Source organism: Suricata suricatta, chromosome 10, assembly GCF_006229205.1.
Source record: "Suricata suricatta isolate VVHF042 chromosome 10, meerkat_22Aug2017_6uvM2_HiC, whole genome shotgun sequence".
NCBI classification, from domain to species: domain Eukaryota; kingdom Metazoa; phylum Chordata; class Mammalia; order Carnivora; family Herpestidae; genus Suricata; species Suricata suricatta.
The window spans coordinates 19,451,546-19,474,351 of record NC_043709.1 but is presented as its reverse complement, the minus strand read 5'-3'; the positions used below and the strand labels follow the sequence as shown (position 1 = coordinate 19,474,351).

Sequence of the window (22,806 nt, the reverse complement as noted above, 5' to 3'; positions counted from 1 at the left end):
GCTGACTGGTAATTTCTAACAATTTAAGGAAGAAATCATACCAACTGTCTACAACCTCTTTCAGAGAATAGAAGCAGAGGGAATACTTCCTAACTCACCCTATGAGGCCAGGATTGATCTAGTACCAAAAGTAGGTAAGATATTACAAGAAAACTACAAACCAATATTTCCCAGGAAAACAGATGCAAAAGTTTTCAACAAATTGAGGATTAGCAAATTGAATCCAAAAAAAAGTATAAAAAGATTTAAAAACCATGACCAAGAGGGATTTGTCCCAGGTATTCAAGGCTCATTCAATATTTTCATATCAATTTTCATATCAATTAATGGAATGTATCATATTAGCAGATTGAAAAAGAAATATCACATGATCATATCAAAATATGCTGAAAAAGCATTTGACATCCATTTATAATAAAAACTCTCAATAAACTAGGAATAGAGGGGAATTTTCTGAACATGATAAAGCCTGTCTCCAAAAATCCTACAGCTAACATCCTATTTAATGGTGAGAGACTCAAAGCTTTCCTATTAACATCAAGTACCAGATAAGGATGCCCTCTCTCACCATTCCTTCTCAACATTGTACAAGAAAGGAAATACATGGTATAGATTGGGAAAGAAGAATTAAAATTCTTTTTGTTTACAGATGACATGATCATTGATATTTAAAAAAAAAACAACTCCTGGAACTAGTGATTATAGCCAAGTTTGCAGGACACAACGTTAATATATGAAAGTCAATTGTTTTCCTGTATAATAAATTAAACCTAAATGTGGTAACTTTAAGATGTACCTTGATTCAAAGCCAGGGCAGAAGCACAACTGGAGTAACTCAGACATGCATGTGTTGTGGAGTGGCATGTAAAATGGTACATCCATTTAGAAAAACTATTTGCCAGTTTCTCTTAAATTTTGTACATGAATCTGCCCTGAGCTGGGTCATAATAGGTGTATGTTTAACAACACTGCTTCCAGGTGTTCACCCAATAGAAACGACAATGAGTGTCAAAAGCAAATCTCCAGACACATGCTAACAGGTTCTACAGCATGATCAAATTTGGTCTTGGTATCAATGAAGATGACCCCACCACTGATGATGGCAATCTGCTGTAACCAAAGAGATGCTGCCCCTCGTAGGGGATGATGACACGCCATACATGGAAGAACTCAACTAAGCGCTGCCCCAAGAATTACTTGTACAGGCATTCAATACTTTATCTTCATTTTCCCTGATAATATATTTTCTTTTTTTTTTAATTTTTTAAAATGTTATATTTATTTTGATACAGAGAGACAGAGCATGAGAGGGGGAGGGGCAGAGAGAGAAGGAGACACAGAACCGGAAGCAGGCTCCAGGCTCTGAGCTAGCTGTCAGCACAGAGCCTGACGCGGGGCTCGAACCCACGAACGTGAGATCTGACCTGAGCTGAAGTCGGAGGCTTAACCGACTGCACCACCCAGGCGCCCCAATAATATATTTTCAAGGATGTTTTTCTTCATTTTTGTTAACATTTTAAAAATCTGTATGGCTGGACAAGAACCATTTAAGAAGAAGATAAGATTTCTTTCCCTTTCTGAGTGTGATGCTGTGATACGTAGGAACTAAAACCCAGCTAGCTTTTCTTTTCTATCTAGTTCCATGGTGGCTTATGTTAATAGGACAAGGTAGCATTTTTTTGTAAGATGTAAATAACCTAGTGTTAACTGTATGATCTGAAGGTTTAGCTACCTAGCAGATTCCTTAGTAAGACCAAACTTTTTATCATTGAAGTATTCTGAGCTATCCCCTTATGTTTAAAAGAAAAATACTGGTTCAAACACTTTTCACCTTCCAGGATCTACTTTTTAAAACTTCTATCCCCTGTAGTTGTCAACTACATGTAACAGGACTCTAAAAACTAGTATGTTAAACTGAACCAACTTAGGTATGTTGTAAAGCTGTTCAAAAAGTAACTCAGCAAGTTTTGTGTGTTAAAATGTAGTGCTCAAGTCACATTCTGCTTTAAAAGGTTGTAACACATACAAAGCAAGACAAAACAAAACCTGTATAAGAATGATCTCAATAACTTTAATTCATTGTAGCCTAAAACTGGAAACAATCCAATGTCCATCAATAAAAGAATGGATAAACAGATTTTGGAGATGCGTATGATGAAACACAACAAAAAGGAAAATAAATCAGGGAAATCTGAACACTGACTTCATATTGATGATGTCAAAAATGATTTTAATATTTTAGATATGAAAATGGTACAATTGCAAAACACATGCTGATACACACTTCCAGTTGTAAAATACATAGGTCCTGGAGATGTAATGTACAGCATGGTGACTATAGTTAATATTCCTGTAGAGCATATTTGAAAGTTGCTAACAGAAAAATATTAATATGCTCTCATCACAAGAAAAAGAACTTTTTAAAACTATGTATGGAGATGGATGTTAACTAGACATTGTGGTGGTCACCTTTAATACATACTAATGTTGAATCATTATCATATAATACAATGTTATATGTCAATTTTACCTCAGTGGAGAAAAAAGCATATTATTATTTTTAAAAGATACTGAATTCAGATGAAATGATAAAATACCTCAGATTTATAGCAAAATAACCTAATGACTGAAACATAGTGAATTAAACCAAGAGTTGATAATTTTTAGTGGAGTTAAGGATACACTAGAGTTCAATATGCTATTCTTTTTTTTTTCTAGTATATGTTTGAAGTTTTCTATAATTAAAGAAAAGTGAAAAGAAAACGATTAGACCTAAAGAATGTTAAGATCCATTTCAGTTAGACAAGTTTCTCTGGAGCATCTGTTGTACCCCCAGTACATATTTATGCTTGTATTCACTGCCTTGGTCACAGTAAAATATACAATTGATATTCAAGTAGTCAAAATGCAATCTCTTGGGTCCTACTTCCTAGTGAACGGCTCAATAAACTGGTAAGACTGGAGTCCTCAATTTCTTCACAAATGGAAAGCAGTACTCTCTTACTGCCATAACTGTACTTTAAAACCCTAAAGCCAACACCTTTATTTACACTTAAAGTCAATAGGTAACTTATGAAGTTTATAGCTCAGCTCTTTATACATGAAATTGACCCATTCATGATGTTGGTAAGACTGACATGGAACATGCCTGTCATTCAGAATTCAAGAGCATTCAGAATTCATGGAATTCTTCTTTCTAATGATATTGTTACACTTTATAAACTTAGGTAATAAATACTGTCTATCATGAAATCAAGAAATTAGACTATGGATTTAGCAGAGCTTTTCCATTTTATATTAACTCCAGGAACTACATCACATTTTTCCCATCAAAGTTCACTTGTCCATTTTACGAGCAAGTTTTAGAGATAAATTCACATCTGATAAGAATTAAAAGGATATGGGGTTTTCCAGAAGCCTTTTGCAATTATGACTAACAGGCACCTTTGATTCAGGAAACTATTCCAGCTTCATGGCTTTTATCTGCCCAAATCCAGAGAGTAGTTTTGTTGATCAGCACCATCTTCATACATTTGTTTAAAAGAATACTAGAGCCATCTTTATTTTGTCACTAGGAAAGATATGCTATTTGAAGTCACACAAATCTCCCTCACTTGCATTTTGGACCACATTAGAAATGGGAAGAAGAAAAGCATTTCTCTCTGACAGATTTTATAATGGAACTTAGGTGAGTAACACAGTATCTGCCTGACTATGGGCTCCCAGTTACAGCCACCAAGGAAGAAAATGCAGCCATTCGTGACTTAGACCATAGGGGGCGTTCATTCTGAAGGAATGGAGCATGGCTGGTTGGTACATCCAAGATTCGCTCCTCAGTGAGGTCTGCCCTTCTATTAATCATAGATCCTCTGGAGCTATTGATCCAGGAACCCAAAGAAATTGCTAGAGTACACACTTAAACCCATGTTCCTCCCCTCAAGTTGATGCAGGTTACTGGAATCATTCTTCCATCTCCCCATCTCCCCAAAGAGAGAATAAAGTCTATTTAAAAATGAATCCCAAAATGTGACTGACATAATTGTTAACTCTAAAATGTACCTTGATTCAAAGCCAGGGCAGGGGCATAAATAACAATTCCAGTATACAGAATCTAAGGGAAAAAGAAAACCAAATATACTGTATGAATTATAAAGTATTAATTTTTATAAACTCAATTATGAATTAAAGCAGTAGTTTCAGTATACTTGATATAATTTGTAACTTGAAAATATTATTTAAGTTAAGTTGATTCTCTTTTACTATTTGTGGTGTGGTCAGAGGTTACAAAAATCTTTTATGGCCAATTTTGTTAAAAATATAGACTTTTCACATGGTGCTTAGTGCAGATAGTCATTGATCCATCAACTCAAGTTTGAAATCAATTTTCCTTGATCTAAACAATTAGAAAAAAGGAAAAAATACAAACTTAAAAAGAGAGATGACCCCTCATTTATATGCCTTCAAACTATTGTTAATCACTGCATAATTAATTGGGGAAAACAGTAGTAATTTTGGAAACTGGTTTCAAAGAGTTTGCATGCTCATTAATTAAACAAAAATGTCAATTTGTTCTAAAAAAAACCCTGAAAGCCAACAAAACTATATTCCATCTTTTCTATATTGTATATTATTTTTCACCCATAATCTAACAAATATTTATGAATCTGGGGTATAGCAGTATGATAAGAATGGTCTTTTTTCTCAGGATATAATTTTCACTACATTTGATCTTTCAAATACTGTATATTATGTCCTGTCTATTCATATATATTCTATGTAATTTACTCTACAAAAACATATGATTGGGGTGCCTGGGTGGCTCAGTCATTTAAGCATCCGACTTCAGCTCAGGTCATGATTTCATGATTTGTGAGTTAAGCCCCATGTTAGGCTCTGGGCTGACAGCTTGGAGTCTGGAGCCTGCTTTGGATTCTATGTCTCCGTCTCTCTCTCTGCCCCTCCCCCATTTGTGCTCTGTCTCTTTCTCTGTCTCTCAAAAATGAATAATCATAAAAAATTTTTAAAAACCCATGTGGTTGTATGATTCTCTATTTACTCTAAAAACATATGATGAAAAAGCCATATTATGTAGTATTTGAATGTTTGATTATATTACATGTATAGGTCAATGGAAGTAAGTCCTTCAAGTTGGAGATGGTAAAGTTTTCCTCTTTTTGCAGTAATGAATTTTCTACAGTCATTATCCTGACCAACTTGAAGATTTGAAAACATGACCACAGGCCACCTTCCTGACGCTTGTTCCCCACTTTGCATCTCTGTATGCATGTCTAAAAATGATCCAAACAGGAACTGAACAGTTGGTAAATGGAAGATACCAGCCTCAGGTCTTTGTCAGAATCTCTACCAGACCCCAAAGAGCTCCTTCCTTTTACACTGGAAGTGTTAAGGACCAATCTAAGTTATGCAAATTACAGAGATATAAAATGGAGTCAAGTTCAATAATTTACAGTGGCATTCTGTTATGCTATAGCAAATCCTTAGGGAGTGAATTGGAGAAGTAAATTATAAACAGGGATGAGAATGAAAACTCTTGCCTAGATCTCTATTAACAGACCCATCCCCCCAAAAAGCATTTAGCTGTCAAGAAAAAGAGCAATATAAATGATTGACAATAATCATGACAAGCCTCCAGCAACCTAGATGAAGACTGGGAAGTGTTCTCTGTCACTCACAGTTTGGCAAATCTTTGCTTTCCATTTGTGTCAATCAGTAAATCTATATTTGCATTTACTTATATTACTGGACTATGTACTTGGCTTTAAAAATTCCAGAGTGCATTGTTCTGTTGTTTTATACTTGGTAACCACTTCAATTAGGGCTAAAGTTTCCATTTTTTTAAAGAGAGCTCAGAATGACTTCTGTAAGCATGCTTTCAAGCAAATGAAATTATTTCCTAGTGTCTTTCTATTTCAGTTAATTTTTTCAAACCTGTTACTCAATAAGTTGCAAACCACTATGAAACATATGCCTTGTTTTCCCTTTGTTACAATTCCTACTATCAGCTACTACAGCTCCTTCAAATATCTTTGTCATCTCAGTAGTGATGACATCTCAGTCACTTTGATGGGAAGAAGGGGAGGTGGGATAGGAAAAAGCATGTGCTCTGAAGCAACATAACTGTTGTTTGACTAATGTAATATTTAGTATTCACTTAAACCATTCTGTTTTCCAGGAAGTGGGGCATTTGCTAAAACACTGTTTAATGATCTTAAGAATTGATGCCATATAACAGCAAGTATTTTTTCTTTGTCTCCTATTTTCAACATCTCTTTCTTATCTTTCATTCGTTTACCAAATAAGCTTGGCCCAGATGCCTTAGTTGAAACATTTTAGATGACAAAATGTAAAACAAACTAATATTAGGGAAGTAACTTACTGTTTGGACAATGAAGAGGACTGTTCCACAGAGACGAACACATTTGTTAAATCGAAGCTCTAAATACTGTTTCCAAAAAAAGGGAAAAACGGTTAATATGTGAAAACTTTATACTGTTGTTAAAAAATCAGCTGCTTAGGAAGTAAAGGGGCTAGACTTAAGGCAACCTCAGAAGTGATTTGCATTCTGTATTCCTTCTTTACTACTCTTTTAATTTACATATGGCAAAATTGACTCATGTTTTAAAGTGCAGTTCATTGGGTTTTAATACATACAGGACAATTCCATCACCACCAGAAAACTCTCTTATTTGTTCCTTTGTAGGAAAACTCTCCCCCTACCCCTAAACCTTGGCAATCACTGATCTGTTCTCTATCCCTAGTTTTGGCTTTTCAAGACTATCATGTAAGTGGATTGTATTCTGCATTTTTAGAATGAGCAAAATGCCATTCTCTATTTTGCCTTGGTATGTACTTTAGATATTTCCCTGATCCATTTGGGAATCAACCTTTCTCACTGTAAGCAATTGTGATGGAACTGTCTATCAAGGTGCCCTGCCTCTTGTGAACAAGGGATGGTCATATGACCCATGTTCAGGCAATAGGCTTCTCTCTCCAATCGGTGCTTAAATCTTAGAGGCATAATATAAAGACAGAAAATGACTGGAGCAAAAGCAGACTGATCCTGACAGTGGCCTGAAGAAGCTGCCCTGACTTCTGTCCTTTTAACAGTCTCTTTGATTAGCTTTTCACTCTCTGATGGGCTACCCCTATATCCTCCCAAATAATTATTATTTATTTAAATCAGTCTATGTCAGTTTCCATTCAGGGCCAGTGAACAATTGCCAATTTTTCCTACTTTCCTAGACATCTACTGTATCTTAAAATATAATTTGCTTATCTCCTATATTATATAACAAAATATATTATAGAGTTAGAATCATAGAATTTTAGAGCTGGAAGAAGGCTGGAGTCTAAAACATTTTTTAACTTGAATATTTATTACTCATGTAGAGAGAATTTTAAAGCTGAAAACAGTGTTTTCTATAGCAGGGGGAAACAAAGAAGAAGGGAAAACTGACATTAAGTAATAATCAGATAAAACTACACCAGATATTTTTGCTCCGTAATCAAAGTAACAGTTATAGAGTATTTGCTTTATACACTGTCCTTCCAACAACTCCTGGAGGCCAGTACTACCAGTCAGAGGGGAGGGAGCTGGGGTTCAGAGAGAACACCAAATTTGCAACCTAACAACTCTCACAGCCACAATGCAAGTCTAGGACCATTTGATGCCCAAATCTGGGCAGGGAACTACTACATTATTCCAAATAAATAGGCAAACTGATCATGTCTCTAAGAGTCAGAGTGAGTGGGAGGCACTGACACATGGTAGGACCTCCAAACACAACTAACAGGTAAAAATTACACAGCACAGTATAGTTCTGGGGAGGAGTTCCAGCCCTTGACCCAGTCCCACTCATGACTCCACAAGCTTGAGGCAGTCGCTAGAAATTCTAGGCTCCTCCTCCTGAAAATGAGGATCATAGTACTAATTCTTTCCCCTCTTACTTTGCAGGGCTTTGGAGACTATCAAGTGATATAAACAGATGAGGAAATGTTGTAACTTGTTATTCAAAAGTAAGACATTAAAAAATTGGCATCCAAATCCACAAACATAACCCAAAATTATAAACATATATATATATATATATTCAAAAATCATGCATACACACACACACACACACACACACACACACACACCACACACCTGGACAACTCAGTTCCAATGCACAGATTTTGTGGCTCCAGAAAGATCCTGCAGAAGTAGTGAACAAACTGTATTCCTGCATTATACTTCTTGTCTGTGGTCTGGAAGTGGCTAACATCTATCAGGCCTATACTTAGAAAGCAGTGATTAATAATAACAAATATGCTTCTGAACAGCCACTTTAGCTAAATAAATATAAGTAGGAATAGATTTCATATTTGAGCAAGAATACCAGGGTGGTAATCTTATTCTGTGTAGTTGGTTTCCTCTGAAGCATAAACAAATAGAAAATAGTCACAGGAAAGTGGTTGCTAAGACCAATTGTTAGGGACAAAGCATGTTATCTGAAGTTCTCTGACTCTAGCTGCTGGGCACCCACCAGTCATAGATGCTGCCAGCGTGCCCACAACTCTCTGTGTTTTGTTCTACTTCCTTGTTCTCTCTGCACTCTCGTAAGCCTCGCTTGAGGGTTATAACAGACTCACCAGAGCCTTCAGAAGCAGCCAGTACGCACCATTGCACAGCCTCTAGGCATGTGTCTACTTTGCCTCACACTCTCTTATGTAGCTTAATTTACTCTGAGTCTCTTTGTCTGCAAAATGGGACTCTCCTAGCACCTCCCTTGTAAGGACTGTTTTGAGTATTGATTGACTCAGATAATGTGTATGTGTAAACCTTGCAGCCCAGTGCCACACGTGTATTAAGCATTTAGTAAATATTAACTTCTTGCCATTTTTAGCTGGACCCTGCTAACAACCTCCACAACTAGGAATGTCTGGGAAATCTGTTTCTGGTTGAGTTAATGCTGCTGCCCTGAGGTGGCATGGGTCAGTGCTTATGAGAGGAGCATTCATCTCTGGGGACTGAAGTCCTCTTGCCAGGTTCTTCAAACCCTTTCTGAGTTTTTGAGTTGGTTGACTACAGATCAGAGCTCACAGACTCCAACTGCCTAAGGGCTCATCAGGTAACATACACAAGTGGATCAGCCTGTGGTTCATATATTAAAATGTTGGATTATTCCTCATATCTGCTAAGAAATATGTCCTCTCACATTTCCCTCAAAACCAAATACTCTCTTCATCCCTGTCCATGTTTCCTTTTGCATTTTTGAGAAAGACAAAAACATGGCTCTTTAAACAGCTCTGTATCATGAGAAAGTAACCAGGCAGCCATGACAATGAGGTCTCAGTGTAGAAATTAAGAGGGAGTGAGAGTAATGGCCGTAAAACTAGGAATTGATCATGGAATTCACCCCAGGGAATGTGAACCCAGTGCCACCAGGCTTCTAAATTTTCAAAAGAAGCTAGAATCTGGAATTATATTTGACTTCTCAATGTCATAAATGCTAAATTAATTTTCTTTCAAAACACTTTAAGGGTAAAAAAAAAAAAATGGAGTTTGGCCTGGGGCAGCCAGTTTGTTAACTTTGAACAAAACAAATTCCATCCTGCTCCCTTCTGAGATGATGAGTGAACTCTCCCAAACAATAGCCAGAGTGAGTGGAAGGCACTGCCGCCCCAGGGGTGCCTCGCCCTGGATGGCATCACCAAAGCCCAGGCAGTTTGTCACTAACACTGGTTGGGACATTGAGGCCCTGTAGCCAGCACCAGCGGAACCAGCCTCACTAGGAAACCACGTTCCAGTGGCTGTGGGCTGGAGCAAAAAGTACCTAAACTCAAGGCTAAGACGGAGTGTCAGCATCCTCTGGATAATGACCTGTGAGAGAGGAAACTTGCACAGGTGTGTCCATATTCCTTATGGCTTATTGCCTGGGTAAAGAGACCACTGAGGGTGCTGAACTGCCCCCCACCCAGTCACACTGAGCAGCTCTTTAAACTAAACCGACATTCCCTATCTTTGTAAAGCCCTTCCGGCAGACAACTAGAGAAAACCTATAACCCAGTGGAGCCATGCAATGGGAAAGATGGTTTTCTTATATTTATTGATTTAAATTCGAGGTAGTTAACGTACAGTGTACTATTGGTTTCAGGAGTAGAACCCAGCAAGTCGTCACTTACATATAACACCTAGTGCTCATCCCAACAAGTGTCTTCTGTAATCATCTTTCCACACAGAGAAAAGGCACAGCTGTTTAAGAACCTTGCAGCCAAATCTTCCTAGTGATCCCAAGATAACCATGTCTGCCACTATGGCCCACATTTATCCAGCAAGCACCCAACCCCAGACACTATTCTGAATGCTACCCTTGCATCATCTCATTTAATCCTCCCAACAACTAGATGAGGCAGTTGGTATTATTATTTTCATTTGAGATGAAAGAAATGGGCACAAAAGGTTAAGTAAATCACTCAAGGTTACTCAGCTAGTAAGTGGTAGAATCTGATATCAAATGTAGGTACTGGGACAGGAGTTACAGCACCTTAACCAGTTGGGCATCTGACTCTCCGGGAAATGTGTGTGTGGTGGGGCAAAGAGGGTAGAGTACAAATTCTTCCCCGACTATCTTGGGTGCCTATGGACCTGGAACAAGGGGATTCCTTTCAAGGAGGAGGGGCTGAGATTTGAACTTACCCTCCCCCAGATAAAAAGTTTTTAAATCGTTCCCCTTGACTCAGAATCAAAGATGTTAAAGCAGAAAGCACCTTAGTGAGCACTAATCCAAATCACTCCGTTTATTTGGGAAGCCTCTCTTTCTTGCTCTGAGCTCATAAGTGCAAGTCCCAAGATTTTATCGCCTTCACAGGACACCTCTCCCCAGAAGGGGAGGGCAGGGGAATGATGGACTTGGACAGGGAGAGATTTCGATGTTGTGGTGAGTCTGCCCCCGGAAAATCCCTCCAGGAACCTGAAAAGTCCTGCGCCCTCCCCTCCGCACGCTGACCCTTTACCTCGTAGGTGCTGGTAATTCCCAGTTTGTAGAAGACCGGGAGGAAGACCTCCGCGCTGAGGGCCACCACAAAGAAGTAAGAGATGGCAAAGATGCTGAATATGGCCCCAAAACGGTAGACCTCCGAGGGGGTGCCCAGGACGGTGACGGCCGACATGAAGCTGGCGGTGAGGGACAGCGCCACGGGCACGGCTGTCATGCTGCGGGCACCCATCAAGAAGTCCTTGGAGGTCTGCTGGCCGCCCCCCGCGAAGGCGTAGTAGATGCCGATGGCGGCCGAGATGAGCAGCATCGCGGCGAACACCACGTAGTCCCACACCACGAAGGTGCCGATGCCCCGCGGCGCGTCCATGGTCGCTCGGTCTCCCCGGTTCTGCGCTCCAACTGTGGCCCCGCGGCGCGCAGCCCGAGCCTCACCTCTGCGGCCGGGCGCTCACTTCTTATTCCCCGCGCGGCGGGCGTGGCGCCGCGGGGATTGGAGGCGTCCTCCAGGTATCGGTCCCCGCCGGCTCCCAGCGCACCGCGAAGGTGGGGACGTGGCTGGGCGCCGAGGCCTTTGTACCCACCGCAGCCGGCCGAGCTCCTCCAGCCACGCTGAGCCCTCACCTGGTCACAGGCTCGGGGTGGCCGGGTCGCCGGGCGCCGCGGACACTTGGGAGAACTGGCGCCTCCGGCCGCGACCCGCGAATCCACGGAGAGCGCTCGGCCCAAATGTTCCCAAGTGGCACCCGAGGGGACGCACTTTCTAAATAAGCAGGAGACCGATGGGGGTGTGGGTCGAAGGGCAGTAGTAACGCTTGTACGTTTAGCTTTCCGGTTCAACAGTCCGCGGGTCCCTAACGAGATGATACACCTGGGGTTTTTTACATTGCCTTCCTTGATAACTTAATGGGCGACTCAGGTGACAGTGTGCAATGCGCTGAGGTTCAGTCCTTAGGCAGGTAAGCAATGACAAAGGAGAGGAAGAAATCTGTGCTATTGGAACCTGCCTTTTCTTTTTTTCTCTCTCTCCAATTAAAAAAAATATTTAAATTTTGGTTACATACAGTGCAATATTATTGATTTCTGGTGCCTTTTCATTCAATAAACATTTCTGATCCCTACAGTCTCTCCTAAGTATGATAGTTTCTATTGTGTAAATGGTACCTACTGTTTAAGGAGACTTGCCAGGTGACACATAACATGCTTGGTACCCTATACATTATCTAATGTAATTCTTACAATTACTCTTGAGGTAGGATCATCTCCATTTTTCAAAGGAGGGAATGGCTTAGGAAGATTAAAACACTTGCCAGGAAATGGTAGCGATTAAGATTTTTATTCAAGGTCCCATGTCAGAATTCTTTCTTTTAATCACAATGCTATCCATTGAAGAGCGCAAATGTAGATAGATGTTAAATGTAGGCATAAATATGTACACTTAAGTGAAGACACTTGAAAGCATATGGAAAACAAGGTTATTTCCAGTATTAGTACTCAGGACACATTTTAAGTGGCTTGCCTTGAAAGACTACTAACAATACATGAGTCATGTTTGTAAACCAATGTGACTCCCAGGTTTTTCCCCTGAAACAGACCCTCCAGCCAAGTTGGCCCTGGCATAGGTCTATTTCAGGCCATCCTTGTTCATAGTCATACATCTTTATAATTTACCAGGTGATCCTTGGTAGGCAATCCACAAAAGGCATTTAGCCCAGCCAAGAATGTAAATAAAACTATACCAGATTTTATTTTTTGTGAATTGGTATTGTTTGTATAACATTCTTAAAGGGAGATAAAGAAGGAAATAGAAGTTAAATCCAAGTAATTCAATCACTTACACAAATATGTGGCTTGGAATTATGTCCCAACTGTGTGAAATTTACTATCTTTACACCTATTATGACTTTCTTGAACAGAGACAGCGTTTTCTCCTGTTCTCACAGCCTGGCACTCAAACTCATTATGAAACAGCATCTTAAAAGCGTTAAGTTACAGCATCCACTGCATGTAGGGCTCTTCCAACTCCATCCAGAACTGTGGTGCTTTACTTGTAAGGACAACTTCTACCAAGATTCACTGTGCACCACAGTATACCTCACCCCATTAGTGTCCTGCCAGAGGACTGAGATGACAGGACCTTGGAGGTGATAGTCTCTGCTTATACAAAGAGGCATTCTGGTAATAGTAGAGAGACAAGAAGTCTCCCATCTACTTTTTAGGCATTTCCTTTTCAAGTTGATCACAAAGTATGCTTTTAGTCCAGTTAAATGTGACCTCTTTGCAACTCATCCTACACTCTCTAGTCCTTGACCAGCTCTCAGGCATCTTTCCCTATCTAAGTTTTTTCCTACTTAGTCTACTCATGCTATCTTCTCACTGTTTCTGGAACATGCCACGCCTGTTTCTATTTCAGGACATTTGCATATGTTTCATCCCCTGTCTTGAATGCTCTTCCTTCAGATGTAACCATGACTCCCACCTTCACTTCATTCAGGTATCGGCTCAAGTGTCATCTCCTCCAAGAAGCCTTCCCTGACCACTCCATCTGGAATGTGTATCTATTACTTTCTGCTCCCTTACCTTGCTTAGTTATTTTCCAAATACTTAATGCACGCTGAAATTGTTCTTTCTTTATTTTGTCTTCTCACACTGGAATAGAAGCTCCATGAAGGCAGGGAGTTTATCTGTTTTCTACTATAGTCCCTGGGTGTAGAACCATCTGGTACATAATAGTCATTTAAAAATTGTTGAATATATGAATAGATGAAGGAAATAATTATTAGAAAATCCTCTCAAATATATTGATTCAGTCCTATTTTTTTAAATTAAAAAAAAAATTTAAAGCATGAGCATGCTTTAAGAGCATGAGCAGGGTAGGGGCAGAGAGAGAGGGAGACACAGAATCTGAAGCAGGCTCCAGGGCCTAAGCTGTCAGCACAGAACCTCATGTGGGGCTCGAACCCACAAACCGCGGGATCATGACCTGAGCCACAGTCAGACACTTAACCAACTGAGCCACCCAGGTACCCTAGGCTCAGTCCCATTTTCAATGTTTCAAATTTCATCTTTGTCTGTGTTTTCAAAGATATTTGGAGGAGGTTGTGGTGCAAACTCCCCTACATAGTCAAAAATCCATGTATAACTTTTGACTCCCCCCAGACTTAACTACTAACAGACTACTATTGAGCAGAAGCCTTAACAGATAACATAAAAATTATCAACACATATTTGGGATGTTGTATGTATTCTATACCATATTCTTACACTAAAGTAAGCTATGGAAAAGAAAATGTTACTAAGAAACTCATTAGGAAAAGAAAATACATTTCTAGTACTGTACTGTATTTGTTGGAAAAAATCCATGTATACGTGGACCCACAAAGTTGAACCCTCCATTGTTCAAGAGTTACTTGTACTTATAAACACATAAAAGTATATAATATGTCCATATTTGTAATGCCTTGCAACTGCACAGTTCATTCGAGTTTTAGAAGTATATTCACATTTAATATTTTGTGGGAAATGGTAGTTTAAACCACAATAGGTATATATACACTTCCCCCCATCCCCTTTTTAGTGATTTTTAAATTTATCAGATTATCTTTTCTCCCAGAAAATCAATTGGTGGCCCTTAAAATCAGTGGCCTGCTACATCTGAAGCCCATAGACATAGATATTGAGAAGTGGGCCAACAGAGCCAAATAGATTTTCCCAGAATGAAGTTAGGGTTGAATTTTATTTTTTAAGCTTATTTATTTACTTTGAAAGAGAGAGAGAGACAGAGAGAGACAGAAAGAGGGAATGCACAGGAGGGGAAGAGAGAGAAGATGAGAGAGAAAATCCCAAGCAGGCTCTGCACTGTAAGCACGGAGGCCAATGAGGGGCTCAAACAGGAGATCATGACCTGAGCTGAAATCAAGAGTTGGATGCTTAACCAACTGAGCCACCCAGGAACCCCAGGACTGAATTGTTTATAACTCAACTGATTCTACTGGAAATGTTTATTTGCCACCTATCTTAAGATAAGGAAACAAGTGGGGTGTCTGGGTGGATCAGTTGGTTAAGCATCTGGCTTTGGCTCAGGTCATGATTTCACAGTTCATGGGTTCGAGCCCTGCATCAGGCTCTGTGCTGACAGCTAGCTTAGAGCCTGGAGCCTGCTTCAGATTCCGTATCTCCCTCTCTCTCTCACCCTCCCCTGCTCATTCTGTCTCTCTCTGTGTCTCAAAAATAAAAAAAATTAATTAATTAAAATTTTAAAAAAAGATAAGGAAACAAGAATGGAATTTATATTGGAAATTACAGCATTGCATGATTAGTTACTTTACCACTTTTTGGAGTAACTTTTCTTTATAGAATGTAGGGGTTTTTCTGAATAACCTCTGTAATTTTTTTAAAGAAAAATAGCTAGAGGGGAGCCAATGAGAATGGACTGATACATAAATTGTTTTCAAGTGGAAAAAGGACCTTGAATGCACTATTTGTTACAGCTCATGTGAGGATAGAAGCTGGTCAAAGAGTTCCTGAATTTTCACAAGAGGACATAACCATCCCTGCTTATATTGCAACATGGCCCCCAAGTTTTCTCTCTCCTATGGGATCCTTTCACTTGTAAATAATCTTATCCCATTTCTTCATGTTATAATAATACCCATAATTTAAGGTGGACTCAAATTGTCAAAGTTTTCATGAAAGAGTTTACTACTCCTAATCCTATCTGTTTCATAACAGTCTCTTTCCTTCTTCAGCACTCTTAGCAAGTTTATTCTCATTTATTGGCCTTCATGGTGATACCGTATTGCAGTTGTTTTGATCAACACTGTTAATGCAGGAGCATCTTATGGATTCCATGAGTCCAAAAGCAGGAAAGCCATCCACATGCCTGCCTCAGTTTTTCCTCTCTTTCTCCAGACGCCTTCTCTGCATTGCCACGGGTATGTATGTGGTCAAAAACGTTCAAGCTAGTGATTATCTGCCCTTAATTCAGTGGACAGCCGAAACCCATTAGCACCTTTGAATTCTAACTTTATTTTTTTTAATATTTTTTAATGTTTATTTATTTTTAAGAGAGAGATAGAGCACAAATGAGGGAGAGGCAGAGAGAGAGGAAGACACAGCATCTGAAGCAAGTTCTAGGCTCTGAGCTCTCAGCACAGAGCCTGACAGGGGGCTCAAACTTGGGCTCAAACTCACAAACAGTGAGATGATGACCTGAGCCTAAGTCGGATGTTTAACTGACTGAGCCACCCAGGTGCCCCTGAATTCTAATTTTAAATCACTGGGAGAAGAAATCCGATTGGTGCAACTTTGGTCACATGTCCCCAGACCCTTAATCCAATCATCTCTGGCCAGAAGGGAGGGCCTCTCACTGTAGGCTGCACAGATTCACCCTGAGAGTTGGGAAGAGGGACCAGTTCTCCACATAGGAGGATGGTAAACTTTGAAAGGTGTCTCCTCTCTTAAACATCTGTGTCATTTTATTATCTCCTGTGGGTGGAAGATAAACTCCTTGGAAAAAGGGACTGTGCTTGCTCAGCTTTGCAAACCCCCAGAACCTAGCACTGTTTAGTGCTTAAAGAAAATGTTAACCTATTGTATTGACCCCACTTTACAATGCTTGTTGGCATTGGGAATTCTCCCAAATTTCTAAAAGTGAAATCTGGAAATCTGAGAGCAATCTTATTGGATCCTGAATCTAGATTTACCCATATGCTTACCTATAGGAGGTGGGGGGAGGGGCACTCTTTTCTCTTGTTTCTCTTGTTTTTGAGAGGAAAAGTAAAAGAAAATGTACTGCCAACACAATTCTTTACTATCTGCCCATTCTTTACCTTGAAATCACAATTACAGTTAGTAGAAGGCTCTGAGTATATCCTTCTGAAATGGCAAAGGAAGATAAGAGCATACAAATTCCTCCACAGAGTACTTTCTTAACATCATTCCACTTGGGAACACTAAGTAAAGTTGGAAATTTCAGGTGAGTACAATTACCATTGTCATCACATGGTTTGAGTTAGGACAGATGTATATGAGTCAGTACTTAGCATCTCTACTCCACACACATCTTTTGTTCCTTTCTTAACTGGGCCTCACTCTAACCAATTCAATGTAATCAATTCTGAGTTGTAGTACTAGGTGCTTTTATTAAATAATAGAATCAACCAACCCAACACATTTAGTAGGTGAGGTTTTATCTAATGTCCCAGCATGCTTCCTGCTAAATAATAAGGGTTCTGAAATTCCTCATATTTCTCCTTCTAGCAGAACTGCCACAGCACCTTAGTAAGGCCAACTTTTGTGCCATCTCAGCCCAGATCCTTAGCCTGGCTCTCTGGCACAGAGATTTCCCTCCTTTTACTACTTGATTTTTGTTGTTTTCTCCAAATCTTAACCTTTTCTACATATATATCTTTCATTGCAATTAATCTCGAACTTTCTTCTGGATACAGAAAGTTACACCCAAAGAAGGAAAAATGCAATAAAATATATTCATTGCACATATCCCCAGTGCATCCTAAATCCCCACGAAAATGGCATCAAAGGAGCAAACAAAGGTGTCAGCCCAGAAGGGCAGAAAGAAGGCAAGACGGGATGACCACCAATAAAAGGCTTACCACAGTTTTGGAAAAATGAATGCAAACAGACAAGTGGAAAGTGACCTGGGTTTCACCTTTCTTCACTTGTGAAATACCTTAGAAAAGGAAGCTGATAAGACCAAAGTAATTTGTACAGTAATACCCCCAGGAAAAGGCAGAACTCAGAGGGGCCATATACTTTTAAAAGTGGGGATATGAGGTAGAATGAAAAACCAGAAGACATATAAGGAGTGCTCTGGGACTGGCAATAGTGCCTCTCCCTTCTCCTTAGTAGAAAACTACAGATACCGTCCAGAGAGGTTAAAGTAAAAAAACAAAACAAAACAAAACAAAACACAACTCTGGCTAAGGACACCAGTCATGGCTAAGGGCTAGAGTGAGGCATTTTCCTGGAAGATAGGGATTAGAAAATTTTGTCTAATGAATGGTGAGATACCCTCCTCATGTTTTTCCCTACTAGGCCCCCAGAATGTGGATTCCCAGATTTGTATACTTTCTCAGGCAGGACTGGACAGGATTTTTTCTGAAGAAACCAAGCAGCCCAAGAGAATGCTGGCATTTAGGGGTCCTATAAAAAAGCAGAGTCCCTACCTGATCATACGAACATGAAGGCCTCCCATCAACAAACTAGGAGGAAAAAACCCCTCACAGTCAAAGCAGGAAGCAAAGGGAAACCCTAGAGTTATTATTTTCTGAGAAAACAAGGAAATTTGTGAAATATGAGGAGTTTGCTTTTAAATTTCACAGATAATGAGAAGGTGCTCTTAGAAATAAAAAATATATATAGAATCGGCAAAAGGTCAGAAGATAAAGTTGAAGAAACCTTCTGTAAAGCAGAACAAAAATACACAGAGAGGAAAAATCAGAGCTAACAGAAAAGAAATGTAGAAGTTCAGTCTTGAAAGTAAAAAACATGACTACAGGAATTCTAGAGAGAGAAGGGGGGCAAGGAAATTATCAAAGGATAATTCAAGGAAACTTCCCAAAATCTTAAGAACATGATTCCTCAGACTGAAACTGTTCACCAAATATATAGAAAGTAAATTTTAAAAGACCCATCTCAAGACCCAACATTCTAAAATGTCAGGACTCCATATTAGACCATTCTAAATGCTTCCAGAGATTTAAAAAACAAAGAAAAAAGTCATATACAAAGATCAAAAATCAGATGGCATCAGACTTCTCAACAGCAGCATTGTAAACTAGAGGACAATAAAATACCTACAAAATTCTTTAGAAAATTATATCCAACCTAAAATTCTAACCCAATCAAACTATCAAGCAAGTGTGAGAGGAGAATAAGGATGTTTTTAAACATGCAAGATCCTCCACATTGTATTTTCTAGACACCATTTCTTAAGTAGCTTCTGGAGAATGTGCTCTATGAAAACAGCGAGAAAATGAAGAAAGAGGGAGAGATGAGAGCAGGGAAACAGGAGATCCAGAGAGACGAGGAAGCTCCATGTAGAACACATCCAAGAAAAAACAATGGAACATATAGATCGTCTTACAATTTGAGCTTTATGAGAGAGTTTTAAAAATTCTTTCAAAACATGGGGTGATAAAGTGATGGCAGGTACATGGAAAACTAAGGACAGTACAGTTGACCCTTGAACAATGTGGGGGTTAGGGTGCTATCCCTCCTGCACAGTAGAAATCCGCAGCTAATTTTTGTATCCCTGAGTAATAGCCTACCGTTGACAGGAGGCCTTACCAATAACATTAATAGTCAATTAACACATAGTTTGCATGATATATATATATGTATATATATATATATAACATACTGTATTTTTACAAAAGAGTAAGCTAGAGAAGAGAAAATGTTATTTAGAAAATCATAAAGGAGAGAAAATGCATTTATAGTACAGTTTTATGTTTATTGAAAAATCTGCATTTAAGTGGACATACACAGCTCAAATCCATGGTGTTCAAGGGTCAACTGTACTTCCTTCTAAATATGTTTGGTTGCACAGCTACCAAATTGGCAAAAACTAGAGTCATAATACTGAATGTTGGTGAGACTGTGGAGTGGTGGGAAATTGCATATAATATTGATATAAGTACTTTGGAAATGATTGGTAATATAAGGTTGAAGATATTCATGCACTGTGACACAAATTTTTCACTTCCTGTAGTATACCAAATGTGTATCTGTGCACCAGGGAGTATGCACAAGAAAGTCCATCGCAATAAGACTTATTTCAAACTGGAAACAAGCCAAAGGTACATCCATGGTATCATGGATAAACAGTTTGTGGGATACCCATATCATCAAAATGGATGTGTGCAATAATATGGTTGAATTTTTAATTAAAAAAATTTTTTTAATGCTTTTTATTTATTTTTTTAGAGACAGAGAGAGACAGTGAGCGCCGGGAAGGGTCAGAGAGAGAGGGAGGCACAGAATCTGAGTGAGGCAGCTCCAGGCTCTGAGCTAGCTGTCAGCACAGAGTCCGATGCAGGGCTCGAATCCATGAACCATGAGATCATGACCTGAGCTGAAGCCAGACGCTTAACCGACTGAGACACCCAGGCACCCTGGTTGAATTTTTAAAAACTTTTTTACAATTATTTATTTTTGAGAGATAGAGTGAGACAGAGCATGAGTGGAGAGGGGCAGAGAGAGAAGGAGACACAGAACCCAAAGCAGGCTCCAGGCTCAAGCAAGTGTTCAGCACAGAACCCGACGTGGGGCTTGAACCCACAAACTGTGAGATCATGACCTGAGCCGAAGTCCAACACTTAACTGACTGAGCCACCCAGGCACCCCAATGTGGTTCAATTTTATAGAGTTGACTAAAAAAGTCAGACACAAAAGAATATTCACTGTATGATTCTATTTATATGAAATTCTAAAACAGACCAAACTAGACTGTGTTGTTTCACAGTAAGTGTAAGTAGTGGTAAAACCATTAAAAAACAACAACAACAACAAAAAAAGAAGCTGTAATCATAAAAGGTAGAATCATGTTATCTCTAGGGAGAGGTGGCTAGTTGCCACCAGGAAGGGACACATAGAGAGCTTTTAGGGTTCTGGCAATGTTTTATTTTTTGATTTGAGTATTGGTCAATGATTGTTCACTTTATAATTATTCATTAACTGTATGCAAATATTTTACAATTTAAAAGAAAACTGGGTTTTAAGCAGCATGACTGAACATACATTCACCTTTTGTTCCCTCTCAAACCTTACTGACATGAGTGTAGTGGAACAAAAACACAACCCATAAAAGATAAACAGAGTGAAAGACAAAAGAACAGGAATAAAGTTATAGAAAGCAGATGAATAAGAAGATACTTACTTTAAAACTCTTATGTGGATCTTGAGAAACTTAACAGAAGACCATGGGGAGGGGGAGGGGAAAAAAAGTTACAGAGAGGGAGGGAGGCAAACCATAGGAGACTCAAATAATGAGCAACTGAGGGTTGATGGGGGGTGGGGAAGGGGAAAGTGAGTGATGGGCATTGAGGAGGGCACGTGTTGGCATGAGCACTGGGTGTTGTATGGAAACCAATTTGACGATAAATTACATTTAATGTTTTTTTTTGATACAGAAAGAGACAGAGCATGAGAAGGGGAGGGGCAGAGAGAGAAGGAGACACAGAACAGGAAGCAGGCTCCAGGCTCTGAGCTAGCTGTCAGCACAGAGCCTGATGCAGGGCTCAAACCCATGAACGTGAGATCTGACCTAAGCTGAAGTCGGAGGCTTAACCGACTGAGCAACCCAGGCGCCCCACGATAAATTATATTTAAAAACTAAAAATAAAAAATAAAACTGAAGATTTCATCTAAAAAGAAAAAAGAAAAAGAAAACAAAAGGAAGCCGAAATTCAAGCTGACAGAGTAGGAAGCCTGGAAGCAGGCTGATTTGTGCTTTAGAAGCCCCAACGATCAGAAATTGGAGGTAGTAATAGTTCTCAAAGGGAAGAGGATGCTGGGGAGGGAGGCTGAAAATAGAATTAGTTGAAAGTGTATATATGAGGGGGCACCACTGGGTGGATCAGTCTGTTGAGTGCTGAGTGTGGAGCCTGCTTAAGATTCTCTCTCTCTTTTTGTCTGCCCTCTTTCCCCACTCACTCTATCTCACCAAAAAAAAAAAAAAAAAAAGGACAAGAAAATCTACATATGTGCATTTTATACTTACCCTGGGCAGGTGGGCAACAGCCCCTCCCCAACCCTAGCCAAAGCCTGAATTTCACTCCCAGAAGACGGTAAACCAGAGAGACTCTAAACAGAGGACACTGGATACAACTGTAGCCTAGCTTTTATACTGAAATTTGGCGGACTAAGGGAATGTATACATATTCAAAAAAAGAAGACCCTCTGCATCCTTCCCCTATGCATGTCTTTCCCAAATTCTTCCCCAAGAGTATAAACCTCTACTCAATATGTCTCAGTGTATTGGGTAATCACTGTAAACTGTTTGCTCTCTAGAACTGCTACACAGTTGCTGCTTTGGGATCTCAGTTTATCATACTCCAGGGATTTTTCCAGTCTATCCAGTTGATCTCTTATTACCTGAATCTCATGTTTCTTCTTTGGTACATGCCTTTGTCTTGGCTGCACACACCACCTGGTAGCTTCCTGAGTGAAACTTAAGTCATATGTATATATTTAAATATATTAAATTTTTTTGTTTTTTTGTTTCTTTACCACTTATCACTACCTGCCATTATACTCTTAATTCCTGTTGGCCTGGATAGAACTGTTTGTGGTGGGGGTGAGGGAGTGTTACAAGACATGATATCTTCATTTCAGCTTATGAATCATTCTTCACATTGAGGAAGATGGATCTGAATTTCTTGAGTTAGGAAGTCCCTGGGCATATTTAGCATAGGTGCCCATGTGTCATCCTTGCAGTCTTGAAAATGATGGGGGTTGTCTCAAGTTTCTCTTTTTATTTATTTTTAGTGTTTATTTATTTATTTGTTTTGAGACAGAGAGAGAGAGAGAGGAGAGGAGAACAGGGGAGGGGCAGAGAAAGAGAGAGAGGGAGAGAGAGAATCCCAAGCAGGCTCTGTGCTGTCTGGCCAGAGCCCAATGTGGGGCTCAAACTCACAAACCATGAGATAATGACCTGAGCCAAAATCAAGAGCCAGATGCTTAACCAACTGAGCCACCCAGGTGCTCCTTGAGTTTCTCCTTTTAAAATTCTTATGGAAGTATTCATTTTGTGCACCATCTTTATCCACATCTTTATTTTTATTGC

General features: G+C 39.6%; 1 protein-coding gene across 1 annotated transcript in view; it reads right to left on the bottom strand.

Annotated features, from left to right (window-relative positions):
* Positions 1-11,367, bottom strand: part of SLC5A8 (solute carrier family 5 member 8) — a 44,412-nt gene extending 33,045 nt beyond the window's left edge. The window contains exons 1-3 of the mRNA XM_029954985.1: positions 11,017-11,367; positions 6,398-6,463; positions 4,060-4,111 (exon numbers count right to left, since the gene is read on the bottom strand). Coding sequence (XP_029810845.1) covers positions 4,060-4,111; positions 6,398-6,463; positions 11,017-11,367 — 469 coding nt within the window. The remainder of the gene's footprint in view (positions 1-4,059; positions 4,112-6,397; positions 6,464-11,016) is intronic.
* Between the last annotated feature and the right edge of the window lie 11,439 nt (positions 11,368-22,806).